Source organism: Podarcis bocagei (genome assembly GCF_964188305.1).
Source record: "Podarcis bocagei genome assembly, chromosome: 7".
NCBI lineage: Eukaryota > Metazoa > Chordata > Lepidosauria > Squamata > Lacertidae > Podarcis > Podarcis bocagei.
Genome location: NC_138132.1, coordinates 85,147,580 through 85,174,972, shown reverse-complemented (window position 1 = coordinate 85,174,972; position 27,393 = coordinate 85,147,580). Strand labels below are relative to the sequence as shown.

Genomic DNA, 27,393 nt, shown 5'->3' with positions numbered 1-27,393 from the left:
AAGTGGAAGGATCATTAGGCGCGAGTGATCATGCTCTTCTGAAGTTTACTATACAGCGGAAAGGAGCAGCCAAGCATACTAGGACTCAATTTCTTGACTTTAAGAAAGCCGACTTCATAAAACTTAGGGAAGTGCTGGGTGAGATCCCATGGATAGCAATACTAAAAGGAAAGGGAGTTCATGATGGCTGGGAGTTTGTTAAGAGGGAGATAGTAAAAGCACAACGTCAGGCAATACCAATGAGACGGAAACATGGAAGGTGCCTAAAGAATCCAGGGTGGCTATCTAAAGAACTTTTAACTGAATTAAGATTAAAAAAGGATGTGTACAAAAAATGGGAAAGGGGGGAAACCACCAAAGAGGAATTCAAACAAATAGCGAGCACGTGTAGACACAAAGTCAGAAAAGCTAAAGCACAGAATGAACTCAGGCTTGCTAGAGAGGTTAAAAGCAACAAAAAAGGCTTTTATGGGTATGTTCGTAGCAAAAGGAAGAACAAAGAAACAGTGGGGTCACTCAGAGGAGAAGATGGTGAAATGCAAACAGGGGACACAGAAAGGGCTGAACTCCTCAATGCCTTCTTTGCCTCAGTCTTCTCCGATAAAGAAAACAATGCCTGACCTGAAGAATTTGGAGCAAATGATTCAGCAAAGGAAACACAGCCCAGAATAACTAAGGAGATAGTACAAGAATACTTGGCTAGTTTGGATGTATTCAAGTCTCCAGGGCCAGATGAACTGCATCCAAGAGTATTAAAAGAACTGGCAGATGTGATCTCAGAACCACTGGCAGTCATCTTTGAGAATTCCTGGAGAACAGGCGAAGTCCCGGCAGACTGGAGGAGGGCAAATGTTGTCCCTATTTTCAAAAAGGGGGAAAGAGAGGACCCAAATAATTACCGCCCTGTCAGTCTGACATCAATAGCAGGGAAGATTCTGGAGCAGATCATTAAGCAAACAGTCTGTGAGCACCTAGAAAGGAATGCTGTGATCACCAATAGTCAGCATGGATTTCTGAAAAATAAGTCATGTCAGACTAACCTGATCTCGTTTTTTGACAGAATTACAAGCCTGGTAGATGAAGGGAACGCAGTGGATGTAGCCTACCTTGATTTCAGCAAGGCATTTGACAAGGTGCCCCATGATATTCTTGTAAAGAAGCTGGTAAAATGCGGTCTTGACTCTGCTACCACTCAGTGGATTTGTAACTGGCTGACTGACCAAACCCAAAGGGTGCTCATCAATGGTTCCTCTTCATCCTGGAGAAGAGTGACTAGTGGGGTGCCACAGGGTTCTGTCTTGGGCCCGGTCTTATTCAACATCTTTATCAACGACTTGGATGATGGACTCAAGGGCATCCTGATCAAATTTGCAGATGACACCAAACTGGGAGGGGTGGCTAACACCCCAGAGGACAGGATCACACTTCAAAACGACCTTGACAGATTAGAGAACTGGGCAAAAACAAACAAGATGAATTTTAACAGGGAGAAATGTAAAGTATTGCACTTGGGCAAAAAAAAAAATGAGAGGCACAAATACAAGATGGGTGACCCCTGGCTTGAGAGCAGTACATGTGAAAAGGATCTAGGAGTCTTGGTTGACCACAAACTTGACATGAGCCAACAGTGTGACGCGGCAGCTAAAAAAGCCAATGCAATTCTGGGCTGCATCAATAGGAGTATAGCATCTAGATCAAGGGAAGTAATAGTGCCACTGTATTCTGCTCTGGTCAGACCACACCTGGAGTACTGTGTCCAGTTCTGGGCACCACAATTCAAGAAGGACACTGACAAACTGGAACGTGTCCAGAGGAGGGCAACCAAAATGGTCAAAGGCCTGGAAACGATGCCTTATGAGGAACGGCTAAGGGAGCTGGGCATGTTTAGCTTGGAGAAGAGGAGGTTAAGGGGTGATATGATAGCCATGTTCAAATATATAAAAGGATGTCACATAGAGGAGGGAGAAAGGTTGTTTTCTGCTGCTCCAGAGAAGCGGACACGGAGCAATGGATCCAAACTACAAGAAAGAAGATTCCACCTAAACATTAGGAAGAACTTCCTGACAGTAAGAGCTGTTCGACAGTGGAATTTGCTGCCAAGGAGTGTGGTGGAGTCTCCTACTTTGGAGGTCTTTAAGCAGAGGCTTGACAGCCATATGTCAGGAGTGCTCTGATGGTGTTTCCTGCTTGGCAGGGGGTTGGACTCGATGGCCCTTGTGGTCTCTTCCAACTCTAGGATTCTATGATTCTATGATTCTATTCTAAGATTTAGAGTATTTTTATAATGAGAACGCCACCTGTGCAGGTTTTCCACTGAGGACAGGGTCCCTTCCTGTTTTACCTTATTTTGTAATTTCCTAAGCAAAGATCTTAGATTCCTACAGTCTTTGTCAAACCAGGCCCTCGAATTGTTTTGTTGTTTGGGAGGATTGGAGTTCGTGAGTAGTGGGAAGAGCGACTCTGAGACCTGCTGAAATGTTGAAAAGGGGTCAGAATTAGATAAGATACACTGGTCTCTCAAGGCCAGTAAGTCTGATGAATGCAGGTGTTGTTTGATTTTAGATTCCAGGTCGCTGTTCCATTTACGCCTACGAAGGGCCAGAGTTGGAGGTGGGTATGCACAGTGATTGCGGTATTGCGGATCCTCCAACCCACGGGGAATTAGTGAGATTGATATAGGAAGATGATCACTCTCAATTCTATTGAAAGTCCTGAAGCCCTGTGACCTCTCCAAGAATTTTGGGGAGACCAGGATATAATCAATAACGCTCGCACCTCTAGGCCCAAGAAAAGGAAAAAAAACACCCCCAGACCTATCCATATGGGTACCATGCAAATTATACAAATTATGTTTGAAGGCAGTCTCCATTAATGTAATGCCTGCCTTATTCAAGACCTTATCTTCAGAGGACCAGGGAATAAACCAATCTGCCTCTGGCAGGAACTGAGATTTAGAGCAGTACGTATTAATGTCATTTCCTATCCTGGCGTTGAAATCACCTGCCAGCAGGATATCTATGCCAGGGAGTTCTAATTCAGCCTTCTCCAAACATAGCTCTAAATCTTCCCAGATTTGTAACGACTGGGGAGGGGTGCCTATGGGAGGGATATATATATTAAAGCAAAGGAAATCTCCTCCTTCACTACTAGAAATAAGTAAGATTTGTAAATTGTTGCTCTTCACCCACTGCTGTTGCCGGGCCTTGCACTTTAGCTTGGTAGAAACAAAAGTGACCAGACCACCACTAGGTCGGCCTCGGGAATTTGATTTTATCGCAGGGGTAGCAAAGGCTTCGTATCCCTGTAAAGAAGGGACACGGAGATCTAAACACCATGTCTCCTGTAAACATATAATCTGAAATTTTGTAAGGAAATCCAGAAGGACGACATCACCCTGCTTAGATAGCCATCCCGCCACATTCCAAGAAAGGATGTGGAAATAGGGTGATGGTGGAAATAGTGGCAGTCAATCTCTTTTCCGGTGGTTTAAAGCTCCTAAGCTGGGCTCCTCCTCTTTCTGCCCTGCTTGGTGGTTCCAGGTTTGAGGTCGCTGGTCCCTAGGTAGGTGTGATAGCTTTATCTGAGGGGCCATTAGGTTGATTTGGCCCAGAGGATCTTCAATGACACCATTACGAATATCATGATGTTCAGCTGATGTATCATAATGTTCAGCTGGTTTTTGCAGAGCAAGGGCTTTGCCGACCCGTATAGGCTGTAGCTTGCGTCGGTACTGTTAGCGGATCGAAGTTTGACAATTGCTGTGGATCTTGATTGCGTATTGGGCTTAGAATAATAGAGGCCTCCAATTCCGGCATTGAGGCATATGAGGACGAGAGCATTTCAGACTGGTCTTGCTTGGGTAGTCCAATGCCAGGCTCGTAGCACGTAGAGACCAGGGTACCAAGCGGGGGGTGTAGGAAATCAATTAAGTCATTTGCGGGCAGACTTGCCACTCCCTGTGGGGTAATAGATCCCGGCTCCATTCCCCCGTCTATTTGTTCTTTATGGCGCACAGGCCCAGCATCACCACAGACAGCACCTATCCTGGTGCATAGTGGTGTACGGGTCAGATTGGTAAATACCCTTGTGAAAAAGATGTGCATTAGCAACTGTTTGGAACCATTTTTGAGTGAATTGCCAAAAGTCAGTTTTTTTCTGAAATTTTGACCCCGGGGCTTACGGATGTTTTCAAAAAAATCGTCTTCCGCCGGTTAAGTTGTCAAGGTCTGATTTCTTGTCCTGGGATAAAAAGCCTTCAGTTTCGACCACCAAACCTTTCAGGGGAGCATTTGCAACCGTTGGGTACCATTTTTGAGTGAATTGCCGAAAGTCAGATTTTTTCTGAAATTGTGACCCCGGGGGTTACGGATTATTTCAAAAAAATCTTCTTCCGCCGGTTAAGTTGTCGAGGTCTGATTTCTTGTCCTGTGATAAAAAGCCTTCTGTTTCGACCGCCAAACCTAAGAGGGGAGCATTTGCAACCGTTGGGCACCATTTTTCAGTGAATTGCCGAAAGTCAGATTTTTTCTGAAATTGTGACCCCGGGGCTTAGGGATTTTTTCAAAAAAAAAAAAAATTCGCTGGTTGTCGAGGTCTGATTTCTTGTCTTGTGATAAAAAGCCTTCTGTTTCGACCGCCAAACCTTTCAGGGGAGTATTTGCAACCGTTTGGCACCATTTTTCAGTAAACTGCCGAAAGTCAGATTTTTTCTGAAATTTTGACTCCGGGGCTATGGGACTTTTTCAAAAAATTCTTCTTCCGCTGGTTAAGTTGTCGAGGTCTGATTCCTTGCCCTGTGATAAAAAGCCTTCTGTTTCAATTGCCGAACCTTTCAGAGGAACATTTGCAACCGTTTGGAACCATTTTTGAGTGAATTGCCAAAAGTCACATTTTTTCTGAAATTGTGACCCCGCGGCTTCGGGATTTTTTCAAAAAAATATTTTTTCGCGGGTTAAGTTTTTGAGGGCTGATTTCTTGTCCTGTGATAAAAAGCCTTCTGTTTCGACCGCCAAAATTTTCACGGGAGCATTTGCAACCGTTGGGCACCATTTTTGAGTGAATTGCCGAAAGCTCATGGCACCCTTGACCATCATTCAAGGCACCCCAGGGTGCCACAAGACCCTAGCTGAAAACCACTGCCCACCCAAAAAGCATCATACATGCATCACAGAAAGAGGCAGTCTTGTCTCCTGGCTTGTCTCTTGTCATGATACCTGACAGTTTGCTGGTTGCCCTTTCCTGACCAGTCTGAGCCTGTCCCTTGAAATGGTAAATACCTCAGTTCTTGAACCCATTGTCACAGATCTACCCCTATTTATGTGAGAGGTTTATAGCTTTTGAAGGATTTGTAAGTGAAAAGAACTATTGGGAAAGGTTTTTCCTTCAACTGCAGAGTAAATATCTGGGGTCATTAAGAGGGCTTCAGGATTGCTCTGTGAACTCAAAGAAAGTGTCTTTTTTTCAGGGAATATTTTATAATTTTTGAATGGTGAAGGATTGTTTTTTTCTCTAGGAATTAGTTTTTATCCAAGATTTTTTGTGCTACAAAAAATAAAATAAAATAAATGAGCAAGGAAAGGTACATATAGTATCCACTTTCAATTCATAGTCTTTTTCACAGTCCGTTTTTCACAGACGCTATTGTCCTAGACATTGAAAGGGGGGGGGGGAGAGAGGTTGTTTAGGGAGGATTATTGATCCTTTCATTCTGTTGCATAGTGTCTTTGCATCAGCGTCCTCTGGGTCAGTCCTTTATTTATAATTTGTTTGTATTGGCCCTGTGAGAGATGTTCGTTGTGTTCAGTTGACGGCATGCGAATCAAGATGGGTTACCCTGACCCAACAACCTGCCCCCCTACAAACAAGCCGCGCTGCCCTTTTTATTTACAGCACTTTTTTACTCTCTGCCGTGGCTTGGCGCCTCTGGACCTGGAAAAAACTGCAGCTTAAATTACCCTCTTTTTTAATAAATATGTATGTGTTGGGGGTGGTGGAATTTATTTAAAAACGATGCAAGGAATGTGGAATACGCGACTGGTGTTCTTGGGCCCTCCTGGTCCCGATACCAGGGGGGAACCTGGGGAAGGGGCGCCACTTCAGCCCCTATGGGGAGGAACTACGACTCCCGGCAGCCTTTGCCCTAGGCCCCGCCCTTCCAGCTGCCCGGCCCCGGACCGTCAGCTGCAGCTGCTTCGCGCTGGCGGGCAGCGCGCGGGAAGGAGGCGGCTGCCGCTGCGGCGCTGCTCCACTTCCACTTCCTCCTCGTGGAGGGGGGCCATGAGCTCAGGTGAGCCTCCCGGCCAGGCAGGGAAAGGGGGGGAGAAGGGGGGTCTCGCCCTTTCCCTGGGATTGAGGGGGGCTCCCGGGGGGGGGGCGCCACGGAAGGGAGCAGGTGCGGGGCGCTCCTTGCAAGGTCGGCCCAGGAAGGGACAGCTGCTGCTGCTGCTGCTGTTGACGGGGTCGGGGGGCTCAGCGGAGAGGGCCGCCCGAGCCGAGAAGGGGGGCACATGGTGAGGCAGACACAGGCGTGCCCCCCACCCACCCCCGGACCAGCCTGGGCTGCCCCACGTCCTCCCACGTTCCCCGAAACTGCTGACTTTCCTCTTTCTTTCATTTTCTTTCGCCTCAGTGAGCGATTTTTTTTTGAGGGGGAGGGGGAGAAAGGGGAAGTTTCTGAAGTTACTCAAAGTGGGGCTTCCAGGGAGCCAAGGACTGAACCGCGGGGGGTGGGGGGCCGAGTTTATAAAGGATGAAGGTTTTAAAAAAATAATTATAGTTTTTCTATTGGGGGGGAGGAGGTTTACAGTTGGGAGCACAGAGAGCTGCTGGATCAGGCCCAAGGAACCCCCTCTGGTCTGGTGATGGTTATATTCGTTTTGTGTTTTATGCCCCACGTTGAGTAAAAGACTAGATTGGACGCCTGTGATCTTTGTTGGACTAGATGACGCCTGTGATCTTTGGACCAAAGGTGGTATATAAATTTAATAAATAATAATTCAGTAATTGTGTTCCCGCTGTGGCCATTCAGATGCCCCAGTGGCGAGTGGCAGGGCCTGAGCATCATCTCCCCACCACCACACACACAGGCTCCCAAATCAGTCTTCTTTAATGGGGAGGCCCCAGTTGCCATTCTGAAGGTAGAAGTGGACACCACAGAGAGTCTTGCTGAGGCAATGGCAAGTTGGCGTTTGGGGCTTTGGCCCCTCCAATTCCCACCCAGAAGGGCCTCTGGGACAGTCCCTGCAGGATAGACATGAGAGAGACTGATTTGTGGAAGGTTCTGGGCCATCTTATGCCTTGAGCGGGGTGGAAAGTGGGTCTTGTGACTGGGATTGTATAAGGCTGCATAGCAGAGAATGTCACAGACCATCTTGGCTTGAGGGAGAAAGGGGGAAAGAAAGTTGTTTGTGTTGGGCCCAGCTGTGTGTTACAAACTCTGTCCTGGAAAAGAAAATGTGTTGAGCAAATGCCGTTGCCAAAACTGGATGTCTAGTTGCCATTTTTGACCAAGACGGCTCTAAAGTCTTGTTTTTCAAATGATGGGCTGACTGTGAATGATTCTCAGTTAAATGTCTGGTTAGTTCAGATGAGATCCTTAAGCTAGGTTAAGAGCTTTGAAGTTTGAAAGAAGAAAAGTCACTTGATCCAGGGACAGCCCACATATCTATTGGCCTGTTCTGACCTCTTTTTCTTAATGATGACTGCTCCTGCTCAGGCGGCACAGAAAAAGCATTTTGGTTCCAGAAATTCATTCCAATCGTGCAAATAAAACATAACTGATAGAATTCTACAGGATGGGCTGTTAGTGTGTGAAAACAGTCCAGAGCCAATGATCCCCAGATGGTGGAGATATCAGGTGCCATCCTGGCTCCCCGGCATCTTCACTTGGCCAAACACTGCTCCTCACTAAGAACTTTCTGTCGCCTCTAAAACTGCTGGAGACCCCGTAAAGGCCCTTTGCACCAACTCCTGCGATTCCAGCAATGATTGATGCTGCCCTTTCAAGCAAATCATGAGGGCTAGGAACATGCTCTTTCAAAAGGGGCAGCTGCTTTTTGCAGGAAGCCATATTCAGTGGGCTGTCAGTGCTTCCCTGCCCTCCTCCTCCCTAACAGGCATGGTGACAGTAATGAAAGAAGGAGCTAACTTCATTCAGCCCACCGTCCAGGGTCTCAGGAATCTGCCACCAGCAATTCATAAGCAAAATCTCTGCCTCAGTGAGCAAACTGGTTTCTCCTTCAGCTGTGGTTTCCCCCATCAATAATATTCATAGCTATTAAAGCAGCACATGGTCCTCATTGAACAACATGCAAAACATCCAGATTTCCAATGGGAAATTCAAATTTTGATGTGGCACTTCAAAACTAAGAACCTCACATTCTCAGTGTTTTAGAGTCTGTGCCTCTGAAACAGTTTGACTGGCATCAAATGTGGGAACTCAGTTTTGAATGAATGCCTAAATATCGAAGACAGAAATACCTTCAGGTATCCAAAGTACTGTAGTTTGAGATAGGTCTGAATAAAGGCAGTCTACTAGCAAAAGGGTACAGCTTCCTGGCAAGGCATCTTCAGCAAACAAGTCCCCAGCCCCATTGTGTTGGTGGAATCCTGCAGGGGGCTTCCAGACCCCTTTTCTGCACCCTGTCACAGCTTTTGTAGGAGGGGGGAGAGGGGCTGGGGACCTAGCTGGTAGACAGTACCATGGTGGCTCTCCAGCTCACCTCCCTTTTGAAGCTGAGGGGAGATGTCCTCTGACCATGTTTCAGGGGAGAATGTTGCTTTTAAAAAATCCACCCAAATCTATATTGTGGACATCCTTGTGAATGTGAATCTGCAGCGAGACTTTGCTTCCACCTAAAAGATAACAAATGTTAATAAAGTATAAAGACTGGAGCCAAGCTTCCGGATAATAATAATAATAATAATAATAATAATAAATTTTTATTTATACCCCCCCCAGCCAAGACCGGGCTCAGGGTGGCTAACAACCAATAATAAAAACAAGTTGATTAAAATACAATTTAAAAGATAATGATTAATAATAATTTATTAATAAATTAATGATTTATTAATTTAGGAATCTCCTAAAACAGCAACCCAAAGTAATTTAAAACCCAGTACAGTGGTGCCCCGTAAGACGAAAAACTCGCTAGACGAAAGAGTTTTCTGTTTTGGAGGTGCTTCGCAAAACAAATTTCCTATGGGCTTGTTTCGCAAGACGAAAATGTCTTGCGAGTTCCTGCGGGGTTTTTTCCCCTCCCCCCTTTTTCTAAGCCGCTAAGCCGCTTATCAGCTGATCCGATAAGCTGCTAAAAGCCGCTAATAGCGCTAATCCGCTAATCCGTCAATGGGCTTGCTTCACAAGATGAAAAAACCGCTAGACGAAGAGAATCACAGAACAGATTCTTTTCGTCTTGCGAGGCACCACTGTACAAAAGACAACCAAATGTAGGTTTTAAAACAATAGCAAAAAAAATAAGAGCACCTACACCAGAAACCTTTTTACTTAGCTGGAAAAGCTTGTTGAACCAACAATGTCTTCAATTGTTTCCTGAAAGTACAAATAGTGGACGCCTGTTGCAGCTCAGCAGGGATTCATAATGTTTTAATAAGATTAATTGGCTGGTAAACAGGCACATGTGTGCGGAGAATCTTCCTGGCTCCGCTTGCCTTTGCAGTTCTGCCCCCTGCCCTTACGGCTGGTTGCCTCTTTTTGCCCCAGAGCAGTGTTTCCCAAACTTTGGGTTGTCAGCTGTTTTGGGGCTACAGTTCCCATAATCCCAGACTGCTGCTCCTGTTAGCTAGGGGGTGATGGGAGTTGTAGCCCCGAAACAGCTGGAGACCCACGTTTGGGGAAACACGGCTCTGGAGGGTTTTTTAGTGCTGAGGAAGAAAAAGACTGTGACACGCATGAGGCCACTTCAGTCCCCTGTTGTGTTCCCACACACCACCAAATTCTGGAGGCGCACCTGCTTACCTTTATCAGAAGAGGGCATTTCTGAAAGGGCCAACTGCCCCTGCCAAAGACTGTCCTCCAAACCCCTCCTCCTACCTGCTCTTTCCTCTCTCCCTGGGTACACATCACTGCTTTGCACATAACACCGGCTGCCCATTTTGCTCATTTGGAAAATTCCACCTGATGAAACCGGTTTGGTGACTGCTGTAGCATTTATGGGGCTGGCTGGCGGTGTTGTGCCCGGTCAGCCGTGTGGCTTTTGACCTGAGCTTCCTGCTCTGTGGGTGCGTCAGGTGTGCAAGCTTCCTTAGCAGGGCAAGACAGCCAGCCAGCCGGCTGTCAACAGCAAATGGCAAAGATAATCTGCGGAGCAACTTGGCGCTCCCCTGGCTTGGTGCCAGCCTGCTGCTTCCTGCAGCCGTGTTTGGGAAAGGGGTGGGAATGGTGGCGGATAGGTAGCACAGCCTCAGGTACAGTTTGGCCACGTCTTCCCTTGGAATAACAGGACAGAACCCCAGGAGAAACAAGTAAGCAGGGATTTGGGGTGGGAGCAGGTCAGCCCCCAAAGAAGGTAAGAGCCTCCAACTGCTTCCCTGTATCCCAGCGGCCTTTTTGCAAGAGGATGAGAGCTGGTGAAAGGTGGAGGTGCTGCTGGGTCAAGACTGGCTGGAAGGCCAGGCAGCTTCACTCAAGCTCTCCCGCCTTTGTCCCAAGACCCCACCTTCTGAAATAAGGAGTAATAGTCAATGAAGGAATTAGAGAAAATGTGGACTATGGCAGATGAAGATGATGGACTTTTCGGAGCTAGCTGACCTGACTGGAAGTGTCCGCGACCAGAAGGAGGAGGAGTGCCAGGAGGAATGGATGAAATTTAAAGAATATTTAGTTAAATATGTTAAGATTTGCAAATAGAAATACTTGCAAATACCAGATTGGCTTAGGATTTAAATATGTGATGCTATAGAATAATATGTTTAAAGATAATATGAAAAGTAAGAAAAATGTTAATTGATTAAGTAAATTTTATGAGAAATTAGTTTTGGAAAACTGTTACAATGATATACCGTATTTTTCGCTCTGTAAGATGCACCAGACCATAAGACGCACCTACTTTTTGGAGGAGGAAAACAAGAAAAAAAATATTGTGAATCTCAGAAGCCAGAACAACAAGAGGGATCGCTGCACAGCGATCCCTCTTGCTGTTTTGGCTTCTGGGATAGCTGCACAGCCTGCATTTGCTCCATAAGACACACACACATTTCCCCTTACTTTTTAGGAGGGGAAAAGTGAGTCTTATAGAGTAAAAAAATCAGTACATTGAAATTCAGCCAGGGGGATTCGAGGAAGTCACTTAACAATGTTAATAATAGCGGAATAATTATAGTTAGGATTTTTGTTTGCTTGTTTGTTTATAAATTTGGAAAATCAATAAAAAAATTGGAAAAAAGAAAGAAAGAAAAGAAAATGTGGACTAGCATTGCCTTTGCTGCAAGTTTTCTGAGTAACGGTGTCTTCGCATGAGCAGAGTATGTGTGATTGGCTGCAAGGGCTTTGCAAGACCTCAGCTGCTTTCCAAGCTAATTGAAACGGGGCTTTCAAGATCTTTGCTCTTCTCCCTGAACATTCAGACCCACTCATTCTCCTTCATAACTCATTTATTTTACAGCTCTCCCGAGACTTTGGTTCCTTTACCAGGGAGAGGGAGCAGGGGCAGCTTTCAATAAACAAGCAAGCAAAAATTACATACCACTTACCAGAATGAGAGGAACGCGGGTGGCGGTGTGGGTTAAACCACAGAGCCTAGGACTTGCCGATCAGAAGGTTGGCGGTTTGAATCCCCGCTACGGGGTGAGTTCCCGCTGCTTGGTCCCTGCTCCTGCCAACCTAGCAGTTTGAAAGCACCTCAGAGTGCAAGTAGATAAATAGGTACCACTCTGGCGGGAAAGTAAACGGTGTTTCAGTGCGCTGCTCTGGTTCACCAGAAGCGGCTTAGTCATGCTAGCCACATGACCTGGAAGCTGTACACTGGCTCCCACGGCCAATAAAGCGAGATGAGCACCGCAACCCCAGAGTCAGTCATGACTGGACCTAATGGCCAGGGGTCCCTTTACTCTTTACCTTTCCCAGAATGAAAGACCCCAGAGCCGTTCTGGCTGGGATTTCAACCTACTCTTTGGTCCATGGCCACAGCAGGATGAAGCACCTTTATGCCTTTGTCCCGCATTTAGGAACATAATTTTGTACTGATCTCATTCTCTTTCTGACTGCAGACACCAAGAGGCTGCTGGGAGGCCGGCGACTCGGCTACTGCACCCTCAACCAGAGCCCCCCTAATACCTGCATGGTAAGTACAGGGTGTGTGGGGGGGTGAGGCCTGTCGGTTATGGGAGAGAGAATCAAGGGCAGAGCTCATTTGCCTCTGCTGCGTCATTCTTAAAGGTTCTTAAACCCTGTCTGGAGGTGGTTAGAGGATGGATGGTGGCTAACAGATTGAGGTTGAATCCTGACAAGACAGAAGTAGTGTTTTTGGGAGACAGGAGGCGGGCGGGTGTGGAGGATTCCCTGGTCCTGAATGGGGTAATTGTGCCCCTGAAGGACCAGGTGCGCAGCCTGGGAGTCATTTTGGACTCACAGCTGTCCATGGAGGCACAGGTCAAATCTATGTCCAGGGCAGCTGTCTACCAGCTCCATCTGGTACGCAGGCTGAGACCCTACCTGCCCGCAGACTGTCTCACCAGAGTGGTGCATGCTCTAGTTATCTCTCGCTTGGACTACTGCAATGCGCTCTATGTGGGGCTACCTTTGAAGGTGACCCGGAAACTACAACTAATCCAGAATGCGGCAGCTAGACTGGTGACTGGGATCGACCGCCGAGACCATATAACACCGGTCTTGAAAGACCTATACTGTTTCCCAGTACGTTTCTGAGTACAATTCAAAGTGTTGGTGCTGACCTTTAAAGCCCTAAATGGCCTCAGTCCTGTATACCTGAAGGAGCATCTCCACCTCCATTGTTCTGCCCAGACACTGAGGTCCAGCTTCGAGGGCCTTCTGGCGGTTCCCTCGCTGCGAGAAGCCAGGTTACAGGGAACCAGGCAGAGGGCCTTCTCAGTAGTGGCACCCGCCCTGTGGAACGCCCTCCCACCAGATGTCAAAGAGAAAAATAACTACCAAACTTTTAGAAGACATCTGAAGGCAGCCCTGTTTAGGGAAGCTTTTAATGTTTTAAGGTTATTGTATTTTAGTGTTCTGTTGGAAGACAAAGTTTCCTGGAAAGCCACGTGGATAAGTGAGTGAAGGAGATGGGGCAGGGACGACTGCAGTATACTTGGTCCTTCCCCAAAGAAGGTTTTGTTGCCATGGGAACTGCTTTGCTCTTTTGCCCTCAGGCTAGCAACCTGGACAGTCAATTCACATCCCTTCAGCTGGCCAGATTTGGCCTGAGGGCCTCCAGTTGCCAACCCTTGTGCTAGGTTGCAGTAGAATTCTTTGTAAGCTGCTATCATCACTTCAATTTGACCAAGATACCATTTAATTGGGCGAGAGAAGTCATTCCCCATCTCAGGAGGAGGATGCTGGGGTCTCTCAAATGCACCTTTCTAAATTGCAAGGGTTCCCCCTCCCTCTTGTGTGTGTGTTTGCGGAGGTCATAATTGGCATGGGCCTAAAACGCCTGTTTTTGTTCTACCCCCAGGAAGTCACAGCCTACCAAAGCAAAACATGGAAGATCATCCTCTGCCACTTTTTCTCTCTGCTGATGGTGGGAATCCCACTGATAGTTTTCCACTGGAAGCCACACTTCAAAGTCCGGGCCAAATGCAGCCGCTGCCCTCTCCACCAAGCTGACTGGGTGGTCATCCGTGTGAGTGGAATTGGCGGGTGGCGAGGGGAAAAGGCTGGGGAAAGAAGGGGTGGTGCAATGGAGCAGGTGTGCAGGCACACTTTTGCCATTTGTACCCCTAATGTCACATTTTCAGAAATGACCAAGGGTCCTGGTTATGGGGGAATTAAATATATGAATTGCTGTGGACTCAAGTGTGGGGGTAAATAACAAAATAATTGGCTGGGTGCCTAGATTCAAAATATGGGGCTAGCACACAGAAAGCCCCAGCAGAGTTTAAAATCAAGTCACAACTTGTGCAGCAGTACCATGTCAGGAATATAGGTCGTTGGACCCTTTTATCCCGTTCATGATGCTCCCCTCTTTCTACCCCCCTTTCAAGGAACAGACCACACACTAAGTAAGTTTAAAATGTCTTACTTACAGATTCAAAGGTCTGATACATGTGTTGTTCCATGCAGCTTCAAGGAGAACACCAGCAAAATACTCTTGAGTAGAAAATACAGAATATGGCTCCAAACATGTGCTCTAAGCTTGGGAGCAAACTTACACATGTACTCCTTCATTGGTTACATGGTGCAGAAATAAAAAAATTCCTTCCAGTAGCACCTTAAAGACCAACTAAGTTAGTTCTTGGTATGAGCTTTCGTGTGCTTGCACACTTCTTCAGATCTAGTGTGCATGCACACGAAAGCTCATACCAAGAACTAACTTAGTTGGTCTTTAAGGTGCTACTGGAAGGAATTTTTTTATTTTGACTATGGCAGACCAACACGGCTACCTATCTGTAAATGGTGCAGAAAGGAGAGAAAGGAAGTAGAAAGCTTCATTTCTGAGGGTGCGTGACCTAGTTGAGTCTAGGAACACAGCTCTATTGTCTTAACCCCTTCATGTACTAACTAGCCCTATACTTGGTAGTTATGCTTGACTGCAATTTCCCACAATGGTGGCATGCTGCAGATTGAGCCTTTTGTTCCATGGCGAGATGGTAACCTCCTTTGAGGGCCACATTTGAAAACCCTGAAGCCTCAAGGCAGTTCAGTCAGGCTTGTCCAAGTCTTGACCCCTCTCCATGCAGAATGTGGCCCTTGAGGGGCTCAACAATTCTGAGCTTCCTTTGTTTGAGGGAGTTGTACTCTACCTTTCAACAAAAAACCCAAATTTAAAAAGCACAATAAAGCAGATTTAATCCATGCAATTCAAAAATATTCAAAAAGGTACTAAAACCCATTTAAAAAACCACATATTACAAGCAATTCTTTGCTGCCTCTCTGGAAATTGAAGATTTTTTTTTGTGGGGAGGGGGTGTCAACACTCTGTACATGTCCTGTGGTCTGTGTTTGGTTTGGTGAGTTGCAGATTGATGCCCTCCAACGTGGGGTTGGACTAAATGGCCTTTGAGGTCCCTTCCAACTCTGCCATTCTATGATTTCAGGTGTCTGGGAGGTTTAAAGCTGCAGGTGTCAAGCCCCCCCCCCCCCCGGAAAGAACTGGCTAGCTTTTTGATCAGGATAAAGGCCAGCACTTCAATCCTGTTCTCCTTTCTTTGATTCTGTGAGCCAAACTCTTTCCCCACAGCTGAGCCAAGTGCCCTCTGTGCTTCTCTTCCAGGACCAGTTTGGCCAGTATTTCACAGCCTGTGTCCGAACAGAGCAGATGGTAGAAGGCAGGTGAGTGAGGCGATGGGGGTCACTCTTGCCTGGTCTTGAATTTGCAGAAGACATGAATGAATCAGAAAGGACATGCAAACTGTTTGTGGGTCAGAGGTGTGCCCCACAATAAGTGTCCAAACTGTGGGCCTTTGGCCTTGCAAATGCAGACCTGAAACGTATAAATGGCATTGCAGCAGTTCCAACTTCCAGTGGGTTCACCCCACCCTGTAAAAGACCCTCTCCACAGTGTTAGAAACTCAGATATATAGTCATAATTGCCAAATAGCACCTTTAACCTAGGTTATGGTTGCCACAATGGAATGTCTAGTTCAGGGGTCAGCAAACTTTTTCAGCAGGGGGCCGGTCCACTGTCCCTCAGACCTTGTGGGGGGCTGGACTATATTTGGGGAGGGGGATGAATGAATTCCTATGCCCCACAAATAACCCAGAGATGCATTTTTTTTAAAAAAAGGACACATTCTACTCATGTAAAAACATGCTGATTCCTGGACCATCCGCAGGCCGGATTTAGAAGGCAATTGGGCCGGATCCGGCCCCCGGGCCTTAGTTTGCCTAGTTCTCCCCCCTACCCCCCGGGATATCATCATCATCATCATTTCTATACCACTTTCTATTTTAAAGAACTAATCTCAAAGTGGTTTAAAACAAGCAAGGATAAAACAAATTCACGCGTCAAGGAAAATATTTCAGATCCTTGATTAAGTGACATTTTGCTTTCCCCAGTTGGCAACCTGGCATCTGTAGGATGTGAAACACAAGAACAGTCAAGTACAACATTCCTAGAGTGAACATGTTTACACATGGGGAGGGATGTTTATCCAGCCAGCAGGTAAACTTCCTGTTTCCTTCTGGACTGGGACAGACTTCCTCTGCATGTGACTAGAGGTGGGTGTGGCCTCACCTGTGCAGGTAATGACAAAAGCACAGGGCAGGGCAGCCATCTCTCTCTCTTTCACCACATGCATCGAAGAAACAACATCTGCTGAGCCAAAGATGCCCTCTTGGCTTCCAGCCAAGAGAGGACAAAAGGACTGTCTTCTTAAGAGATAGATTCCAAGTGTATGCTACTTCATTAAGCTAAGTCTGCCTTCTGGGATCTGATTGTGAACAGAACGTCAGTAAACTCTTTTTATACTTTTGTAGAAGACTGTGTCGTCTCTTTTATTTTATGAGGGAATAAGGGGGAAATACCAGAACAGTTATTATAGAGGCTTTAGCGAGCCTGAGCAAAACGCATCTGTTGCAAACTTAAAATTAAGGGACATGTTACTCTGCTGAAATTGTGGAACTTGTTAACACAAGTTGGATAAGGATATAATCAGACAATATATCCTCTCCTGCATCCCTGAAAATTCCCACAGCACCCAGAGATCTCCACGTGGTTGCAGTTGGACCCGTGCCAGTTGCAAAACGTGTCTGGAGCCTAGCTAATTTCTAGCACTGCCTCCCCATTGAAGCCCGCCGCCAACGCCTTGTTTACATTGATAACGCGGAGTCCAGATCCAGGTTGAAGTCATTCAGCCCATACTGAGAGAGGCACTCTCTCTTTTGTTACGACTTTGCATGCTTCAGCATGACTGGGACTTACGCAGGAGAAAATGTGTTTGGGGGCTAAACCCTCCTCTTTGAAGAGGATGAGATTCAAACTGAGGTCTAAGCTCTGTGCTGTTTCGTTTGCCTCTTTCCCTCCCTCTTCCTGCAAAGCCTTGAGTACGGAAGAGACGGTGGAGGAGACAGCATCGCTGTGGGTGTGTTTGAGGATGAAGATGAAAGTCGAGACACGATTGGGCTCCATCGGAAGGAGGAGGTCAGTTCAGTCCCTTGCATCCCATGAACCCAGAACCTCTTGGTCTGCCTGACCCAGCTGCATAGATCCCTGGAAAGCCTCCAAGTATCCTCCCACGTTTTCCTGGAACCCCAACCCGCACCGCCTCACAGGCATGCATGTGAGCCAGAGAACTCAGATGGGCTTCCAAGTGCCTCTAGGTTCTATATTTAAATATGCCCATATATATATATATATATATATATATATATATATATATATATATATATATATGCAGGTTTTGGTGTCTTCGGGTGTCTTCCCGTGTAAGAGTTGGGGTGTCTAGGCGACGTTTCGACGAGGTCTCACTCGTCATCTTCAGGCTGGTGCTTTCGGCTTCTTGTTACTGGAACAGAGCAGGATCTCAGTGTTTGAGTTCCTATAAATACTGTTGAGGGGGTGTGGTGTATAGCCTCCAACGTTCTGGGCAGAGAGGAAGTTCCCAGGTTAGTGTGCCTTATCTTCTTTTGTTCATTAATTACTTGAGGGATATCTTGAGTGATTTCTTGAGTGATATTCTGAGTACCACTTAGGAGGGTCATTAGGTGTGGATTAGTTGCTAAAGCTTTCGTGTCTTGACCTCTTGAGCTTGTGAATAGTTTTTCTGAGAAGATGGTTGTACTGCAAATAGTTGTGCTCTGGCTTGGCTTCGTGTATAGGGGCGAGCTGTGGTTTTGTGCCCTGTGCCAGCCAGATCTGTGTAGGGATTGCAGGGGGGTGCAGCATCCGGAGGTGCCACTATGGTTTGGTTACTGGATGGTGTCTGTAATTTATCTGTGGAGAGGGTCTGGGTTTGGGTCTGGTGTGGTTGATTGGAGATGGCGTTCTGTGTGCCTCTGGTTCTGGTGTCGGTTTTTGTGGGGAGGGCTAATTTCCAGATGTCTGGCAGGCGGGACGTGTCGTCACGCTTGTTCATGTTGTGAGGGTGTTTCTCTATCTCGATGGCTTCCATGATTATTCTCTTGTGGTGATGTTCCATGTTAAAGAGCAATTTGGAATCTGCAAAATTAATTTCGTGTCCTGTTTCTTTCATGTGTTGGTAAAGAGAGGAAGTTTTTTCTTCTTTTTTGACGGCATTCTTGTGTTCTGCGATACGTGCATTTATTCGTCTGTTTGTTTGTCCAATGTACGTGGCTGGGCAGACTTTGCAGGGTATTTCATAGACCCCTTGGTTTTCTAGCTGGATTTTATCTTTGGGGTTTCTGAGGATATTGGCTATTTTTTGGTTGGTGCAAAAGGCTGTTTTGATATTGTGTTTATGGAGGATTTTGCTAATTTTATCTGTAGTGCCCTTGATATAAGGAAGGAGGGCCATGCCATTGTTTTCTTCTGTGTCTTGGTTTTTGGGGGGTGTTTCTTTTTGGATTAGCTTCGTAACCCTGTTTTGCTGGTATCCGTTGGCGATTAACACATTTGAGAGATTCTGTAACTCAGTTGTCAAGTGGTCTTTGTCAGCCAGGCGTTTGGTTCTGGAGATGAGAGTCTTGGCTACGGAGTTTATTTGTGCAGGGGGGTGGTGTGATTGTGCATGTAAGTAGCGGTTGGTGTGTGTTTTTTTCCGGTAGATAGTGTGTCCTAGGGAGCCATCAGGTTTTTTGTAGATTAGGACGTCAAGGAAGGGAAGTTGGTTGTTGGCTTCTATTTCCATAGTGAATTGTATTTTGGGGTGTAGGCTGTTGAGATGTGTGAGGAAGCTATCTAGTTTTTCCTTCCCGTGTGGCCAAATTACAAAGGTACAAACACGTACTTCATCCACAATGGACAAAGATACAAACAGATAGAAGGAGCACCTATGGGATCACCCCTCTCTCCGGTCATCGCAAATCTGTACATGGAACACTTTGAAACCAATGCTTTAGACAAGTCAGAACACAAACCCAAACTTTGGCTCAGATATGTTGACGACACCTTTGTAATTTGGCCACACGGGAAGGAAAAACTAGATAGCTTCCTCACACATCTCAACAGCCTACACCCCAAAATACAATTCACTATGGAAATAGAAGCCAACAACCAACTTCCCTTCCTTGACGTCCTAATCTACAAAAAACCTGATGGCTCCCTAGGACACACTATCTACCGGAAAAAAACACACACCAACCGCTACTTACATGCACAATCACACCACCCCCCTGCACAAATAAACTCCGTAGCCAAGACTCTCATCTCCAGAACCAAACGCCTGGCTGACAAAGACCACTTGACAACTGAGTTACAGAATCTCTCAAATGTGTTAATCGCCAACGGATACCAGCAAAACAGGGTTACGAAGCTAATCCAAAAAGAAACACCCCCAAAAAACCAAGACACAGAAGAAAACAATGGCATGGCCCTCCTTCCTTATATCAAGGGCACTACAGATAAAATTAGCAAAATCCTCCATAAACACAATATCAAAACAGCCTTTTGCGCCAACCAAAAAATAGCCAATATCCTCAGAAACCCCAAAGATAAAATCCAGCTAGAAAACCAAGGGGTCTATGAAATACCCTGCAAAGTCTGCCCAGCCACGTACATTGGACAAACAAACAGACGAATAAATGCACGTATCGCAGAACACAAGAATGCCGTCAAAAAAGAAGAAAAAACTTCCTCTCTTTACCAACACATGAAAGAAACAGGACACGAAATTAATTTTGCAGATTCCAAATTGCTCTTTAACATGGAACATCACCACAAGAGAATAATCATGGAAGCCATCGAGATAGAGAAACACCCTCACAACATGAACAAGCGTGACGACACGTCCCGCCTGCCAGACATCTGGAAATTAGCCCTCCCCACAAAAACCGACACCAGAACCAGAGGCACACAGAACGCCATCTCCAATCAACCACACCAGACCCAAACCCAGACCCTCTCCACAGATAAATTACAGACACCATCCAGTAACCAAACCATAGTGGCACCTCCGGATGCTGCACCCCCCTGCAATCCCTACACAGATCTGGCTGGCACAGGGCACAAAACCACAGCTCGCCCCTATACACGAAGCCAAGCCAGAGCACAACTATTTGCAGTACAACCATCTTCTCAGAAAAACTATTCACAAGCTCAAGAGGTCAAGACACGAAAGCTTTAGCAACTAATCCACACCTAATGACCCTCCTAAGTGGTACTCAGAATATCACTCAAGAAATCACTCAAGATATCCCTCAAGTAATTAATGAACAAAAGAAGATAAGGCACACTAACCTGGGAACTTCCTCTCTGCCCAGAACGTTGGAGGCTATACACCACACCCCCTCAACAGTATTTATAGGAACTCAAACACTGAGATCCTGCTCTGTTCCAGTAACAAGAAGCCGAAAGCACCAGCCTGAAGATGACGAGTGAGACCTCGTCGAAACGTCGCCTAGACACCCCAACTCTTACACGGGAAGACACCCGAAGACACCAAAACCTGCATTCCTGTACCCGTGAAAATCTACGAAAGCATATATATATATATATATATATATATATATATATATATATATATGTATGTATGTATTTTTATTAGTTTTTTTTAAACATATCGTTTTCAACAGTAATTAAACATACTTTTACATCTTATTCAAATTTTTGACTTCCATCAATCCTGTCTGAAAAGTTTCCAATCTAATCTCTCAGTATGCATTTCTTATCTTCCCTATTACATTTCAAACTCATAACCAATATCTCTCTCTTTTTCTACTTTGTAACACTTCTTATATTTCTCCTTACAAAACCTATTGTAGTCCTACTAGCGTAATTTGTTGATTACAGTTGCTCTTCAAATAATTCATATACTTCTTCCAATCTTCTGTAAATCTCTGGCCCTGCAGGTTTCGAATCCTTCCTGTCATTTTGTCCAATTCTGCATAGTCCATTAATTTCGTCTGCCATTCTTCTTTCGTCTGAATTTCTTCTTGTTTCCATTTCTGGGCTAACAACACTCTTGCCGCAGTTGTTGCATATAAAAAGAATTTAACATCTTTCCTATTAATGTCCTGATCTATAATACCAAGTAAAAATGCTTCTGGTTTTTAAAAAAATGTCTATTTCAACATCTTTTTCATCTCATTATATATCATTTCCCAGAAGTTCTTTACTTTTTTACATTCCCACCACATATGATAAAATGTTCCTTCTTTTTCTTTACATTCCCAACATTTATTATTTGTCTTATACATTTTAGCTAATTTCACTGGTGTAATATACCATCTATACATTATTAAATATGCCCTTATCTCAGCTTGAACCCTGCAAGGTAGTCTAGTCTAAGAGCGGCAGTGGGAAACAAGAGAGACTTGCCCAAGGCTGCCCCCTGAGATGCCAAAGACCCCAATGTTAGAAACTGGGATAGAAAAGATAGGAGCCAAATGGGTTGTGGGTGCCAAATCAGAATGTCTAGTCGCCTTTTAAAATATATATATAAAAAATTTGCTGCCGGGTGAATCAGGGAGTCTCAACATCTGATTCATACGTCAGCATGGCAGCAGAAAAGACGTGTCAGATCAGCTGACTGCAGCCAGGAAGGTGGAGATGCTTCGCGCCAAGGGTCGTGCCTGGACATCTTCATCCATCCAATCGCAAAAGGCTGGTTGCCAGTCGCAAAATGCAACAGGTGCCCGGCTAATTTCAAATGCTGCTCAGAGCTCCCTGCAGCTGGCAGCCCCTGACTCTTGACCTGCTTTCTCCTCTGTGCCAGTGTGTGTGCCCCCTTTGCCCCACCCACCCCCTTTGCACCCACCTCTCTCTTCCGGGTTCCATTCAGAAAAAGGGGAACAACGACATCCCACTCGTACATTGCTAAGGAGACCAGAAGAGCATAAAATGAAGTTTTTATTTTATTTTATTTTATTTTATTCACATAGTATACATTCTTTACAACAAACAACTCCAAAATAAGCAGACAATTCCAAAATAAAATCATGAATGGGACAGGTTACCCCACCTAGGTCTCTGTAGACACCCCGCCCCCCACCAGGCCTCAAGGCTTTTCAAATTACTTTCTCATTTAGCTTTTCTCACAGATGCTGCTGCATAAGCAAAGCGTTCTTTTTATCAGCGCAAGAAAGCTTCAAAAGATAATGAATGGCTCTGTCAATGCCAAGCAGAAGCAGGCCTGAGAACTGAGTCTTATCTTACCCAGTTGCAACAAATCTTGGACACGCTGACACACAGGCTTCTCAACCCCCTTTTTCCTGGGAAGGGCGCCAGGAGTCCCAAGACAGGAGTTTCTGTTCATGCTCAGGAAAACTCATGAGGCAGGGCTCCTGAGGAGGGGGAGAAAGGGGGGGACTGGAGGGAATATATGGTGTGTGCAATGGCTGTAAAAGTTGTGCTTGCTTGTGAATTATCACGCTAGCTCCTTCTGCTACCCGGAAGGCAGAATAAATAGCTCTTTCTCTGGATTAACCCTTCGGTGTCTGTTTGACTCCTTCTTCCCTCCCCGGGCGCAGTGCTCTTTCCATCCATGAGAAAGGCCTAAAAAGGCTACAGTTATATGTAACAAAACCATAAGTCTCATGTTTTCATTTACACAGATCTCCTCTCCGATACCTTTACTTGATATTTCTTGAAGTTTTTAACGGTAGTAGTAAAACATTAAAAAAAATCTTTTCAGAAGAACGTCCTTCGCTACTACCAGTTTGAAGGTTTGCGCTATGTCTGGATTGAGAAGTGGGGTGCCTTCTGCAAGGCCAGGTAAGCCTCTGCCTTCGGGGTGTACTAGGCTGGGACTTTGCTCCCTCCAGCAGCCGAAATTGTATAGTTTGCATGGGTCTCTGCAAATTTTCCTCGCCCCAGATTTGATTCCTGCAATTTGTATGTAGCAGTTTCCTCTAGCTTTTCATTTTGCTTCTAGCACGTTCTGTCCCATGACTGGTTGTTTGCCGTTGGTTGCCAGAATGCTCTGGAATGTATCCAGCTAAGCAATACAGTGGTACCTCGGGTTACATATGCTTCAGGTTACAGACTTCGCTAACCCAGAAATAGTACCTCGGGTTAAGAACTTTGGTTCAGAATGAGAACAGAAATCGTGCTCCGGTGCCACCACAGCTCCGTGTGCTGCTCTGGCTCGCCAGAAGCGGCTTAGTCATGCTGGCCACATGACCCAGAAGCTGTACGCTGGCTCCCTCGGCCAATAAAGCGAGATGAACGCCACAACTCCAGTGTCGGTCACGCCTGGACTTAATGGTCAGGGGTCCCTTTACCTTTACCACTGTACTTTGATTAGACCCATTGGAATTATAGAACCTAAATTAGTTGTGTCTTCAGCGAGTCTGATCTGAGAGAGCCAAGCATTGAATGCAACCCTCTGTGACATCACAGCAACTTAGCCAATGGAAGCTCAGGGCTCCGAAATAAGGAAATGCCTGTTTTTAACCTGTTGGTGGCAGATACAGGCTGTCTCTTTGTCTCTCTGTGTATTTTGCAGTGTGTTGGATGAAAGCTGGACCTTCTCAGATATCCACCTCTCCCTCTGTGGACTAAGCGCTGAAGAACAAGCTGTCAGGTGAGCGTGAACAGCACTGATGCCTATCAAAAGGTCATAAAGCTGTCCCTGGGCTGCCACCTATCTTTTGTTTGCCAAACTTCTCCGATTTTTGCACCACAGAAATCTGGATTTTAGTCTTAATTTTGCACAACTGAGGATCCTGCGAAAACAGCAGATTCTGCCAAAAGGTTCAGAGGCTATTGGTTCAAATGCCCGCATTCTCTTTTTGCTCCCTCCACCAGCAATGAAATGAAAGGGATGGTTAGAGGGATCAATTAATAAAGGCAGATTTATCTTGGCTTGAGTAACGCTAATTATTTCTTTGAAATCCCTCCTTAAATCTATGAAATAAGCAATTCACACTTAATGCTCTAATTTAAACAGGGCCTTTATTTTGTTTTACAGATGTATATTCCACCATGGGGTGGGCGTGGTGTGTGTGTTGTTGACTCTTATAAAAATGGCTTACAAAATGTCTAAATCTGACGCAAGCTGTAGTCACAATAAAACAACAACTAACTGAATATTTGTTGGCACACGCAATAAAACTCAACCCAACCCAAGCCTCCACCTCCGTCAGAAGGGCCGCAAAATCTATTTGATCTGGTTCTCTGTGACAAAGCCTGAGCTAGGAAGGGGTGTAGATTAGTTTCTTTCTTTTTTTTAATTGATTTTAATTTATTTTGCTACATCAGACATTAAAACAAACGAAAAAACCATACATCATATATACACACAAAAAAGAAATACATAAAAAAGAAAAATAATAATAAAGAAAACAAAAGAAAAAACATCTCCTAACATAAGATACCAACAGATTAGGTCAGTGTTTCCCAACCACTGTTCCGCGGCACACTAGTGTGCCACGAGATGTTGCCTGGTGTGCCGCGAGATGTTGCCTGGAGGGAGTCGGGCGGCGAGAGGCGGGGCGGCGGCGGCAAGGAGAGGCCGCCCAGCGCGGGGCTCTCGCCGTCTGCCTGCCTGGCTGCCTGCGAGCTCGACGGGCAGCGCCTCCGTCCGCAGCGCCCGCCTCGCGGCTCTCATTCCCTGCCCCTGCCAAAGCTCACCCAGCCAAGCCGCGCTCTCCTTCCTGCCTCGCTTTGCTGCCTCCTCCCCCTCCCACCCCCAAAGCTTGGAGGTTCCACGGCAGGAAGGAGGGAACTTAATCCTCTCCAAGGGCTGCGGAAAACAGACATGCAAATGGGGGTTTGCCAGCTCTTCAAGCGCCGCCGGCTTTCTTCGGGAATTACCGCCCGCCGAGCCCGGTAACGCTGACAGGCCGAGCCGCGGGGCTTGGCAGCGCAGCCGGCAGAGTGTGGGAAAGGGCGGCCGCCACGCGCCGGGCAAGGCGAGACTCGACGGGGAGGACACCGGCAGCAGCGCCCCCCCCCCCAGAAACCCGCTCCGGGCAGGTAATTCACAGAGAGTGGACAGAAGGAAGCCTTAAAGGGCTTCAGCCTCCCAGAGTGGCGGGGAATAATAATAATAATAATAATGATAATAATGATGATGATAATAATAATAATAATAATAATAATAATAATAATAATAATAATAATAATAATAATAATAATAAAAATTGACAGGTGGTGTTTTTCTAGGTGAGGGGGTGGGGACTGTAATAACAAAAAAATCAGCTGTATATCAACCGCTGTTTTGCAATGAGGAATTTCAAATAAGGAAGATCAAAAGGAGAATGTTTTTTTGGGGGGGACTCTCTTCCTCTTCCTCCTCCTCCTCTCGTTCTTGCTCCTCTTCCTGGCAAAAGGGCTGCTGAGACCCCTTCTCTCTTGGGTGCCGGTGGGTGCTGTGACGTTGACGCTGCTGTGGCAAGTGCCTTTACTTAGCAGAGTGCATTCCCCTTTACACAGGAGGGGAGGGGAAAAAATTGAAACTTACACTTTCGTGCGTCCCTCCCAGCGTGACGCTGCGCACTGACGTCACGGGGCTGTAATGGTGGTGTGCCTCGAGATTTTTTTCATCAAACAAGTGTGCCTTTGCCCAAAAAAGGTTGGGAAACACTGGATTAGGTTACGTTTACTAAATAACACACAACACTAATTGACTTCCCTTCATCTCGATTTCAGAATATATTATATGATTTTTTATCTGCAGTTTCTTTTCCTTAAGAAACTCTTTACATCACAAGTGTTACGTCATACCTACTGTAATTTTTAGATTTTTTATCTCTGTTTCCATGTATGTCATAAATTTATTCCATTCTTTGTTAAACTTTATGTCTTTTTGATTTCTTATTTTCTGTGTCATTTTTGCCAATTCTAAATAATCAAATAGTTTGGATTGCCACTCGTTTATAGTTGGGATTTTTGATGTCTTCCAATTCTGCGCTATTAGAGTTCTAGCAGCCACTCTTTCAGTACGCGACAGTGGCTGCTAGATTAGTTTCTTTTGTTTTGCTCTTCCATGTTTTTTTAAAAAGCAGCACTTTATATCTCTTTGATGTTGTTTTCTTGGAGCCTCTCAGCTCCCCCAGCCAGGTTGGGTTGGATAGAAATGCAAACGGATGCAACCCTCAGCCCAGTCACAGAACATCTGGTGATATTTTGGATCCTGTGCCAAAGCTGACCTGTGCATTCTCTTCTCTCCTCACCCTCTGCTTGGACAGGAGAAAGATTTACGGGCGGAACCTGATTGATGTACCTGTAAATTCTTACTTCAGGCTGCTGAGAGATGAGGTTTGGCTTTATGGAAATAATAACAATAATAATAATAATTTATTATTTGTACCAGGCCCATCTGGCTGGGTTTCCCCAGCCACTCTGGGTGGCTTCCAACAAAACACTAAAATACAAAAACCTATTAAACATTAAAAACTTCCCTAAACAGGGCTGCCTTCAGATGTCTTCTAAAAGTTTGGTCGTTGTTCTTCTGGTGGGAGGGCGTTCCACAGGGTGGGTGCCACTACCAAGAAGGCCCTCTGCCTGGTTCCCTGTAACTTGGCTTCTCACAGTGAGGGAACCGCCAGAAGGCCCTCGGCGCTGGACCTCAGTGTCCGGGCAGAACGATGGAGGTGGAGACGCTCCTTCAGGTATACTGGACCGAGGCCGTCTCACCCTGGTTTGCTGGGCATGGGGAGGGGAAGACCTTTTCCTTCCCTGGGAAAATGGGTCCCTAGACGAGACAAGCTGGCAGTGCCCATTCGGATATACTTTTCTGGCCTGGGGGGGGGGGGTCATTTGATAGAGAACAGCATCCCCTGCCCTCACAGAACAGACTTCAATGGGGCAGGAGCTTAGGTTTTCAGGAAGCTGAGCTCCAGTGTGGTCCACAAAATGCTTTTAGCTGGGGAACATCTGGGGAGGGTTTCTCCCCCGTGCTGACAGCCACCAGCTCACAGACTGCCCCCCCCCCCGGCTTCCTGCAAGTGGCCTTGCATCTTCTGATAAACGTTTTATTAACTCTGCCCTCCCTTTCTGCTGTCCTCCCCACTCCAGGTCTTGAACCCGTTTTACATCTTCCAGATTTTCAGCATCGTCTTGTGGAGCTTCGACGAGTACTATTATTATGCTGCCTGCATCTTCCTCATTTCTGCGGTCTCCATCGGGATCTCTCTCTACGAGACGAGGAAGGTGGGCTCAGCCTCGGTTGCACAAGGGCGGGGAGGGACGGCCCTTG

General features: G+C 46.1%; 1 protein-coding gene across 3 annotated transcripts in view; it reads left to right on the top strand.

The window, feature by feature from the left end:
• Positions 1-6,149: 6,149 nt before the first annotated feature.
• The window catches only part of ATP13A2 (ATPase cation transporting 13A2), a 42,711-nt gene continuing 21,467 nt past the window's right edge, over positions 6,150-27,393 (top strand). Inside the window, exons 1-9 of one of the 3 annotated variants that reach the window (XM_081202942.1) lie at positions 6,150-6,286; positions 12,226-12,299; positions 13,650-13,817; positions 15,408-15,466; positions 17,174-17,276; positions 22,888-22,964; positions 23,698-23,775; positions 26,384-26,453; positions 27,213-27,347. In XM_081202942.1, coding sequence (XP_081059068.1) covers positions 6,277-6,286; positions 12,226-12,299; positions 13,650-13,817; positions 15,408-15,466; positions 17,174-17,276; positions 22,888-22,964; positions 23,698-23,775; positions 26,384-26,453; positions 27,213-27,347 — 774 coding nt within the window. In that variant the 5' untranslated portion in view covers positions 6,150-6,276. Of the gene's footprint in view, positions 6,287-10,419; positions 10,483-12,225; positions 12,300-13,649; positions 13,818-15,407; positions 15,467-17,173; positions 17,277-22,884; positions 22,965-23,697; positions 23,776-26,383; positions 26,454-27,212; positions 27,348-27,393 lie in introns of those variants that run through there. The other 2 variants (XM_081202941.1, XM_081202943.1) reach the window with 2 other exon arrangements.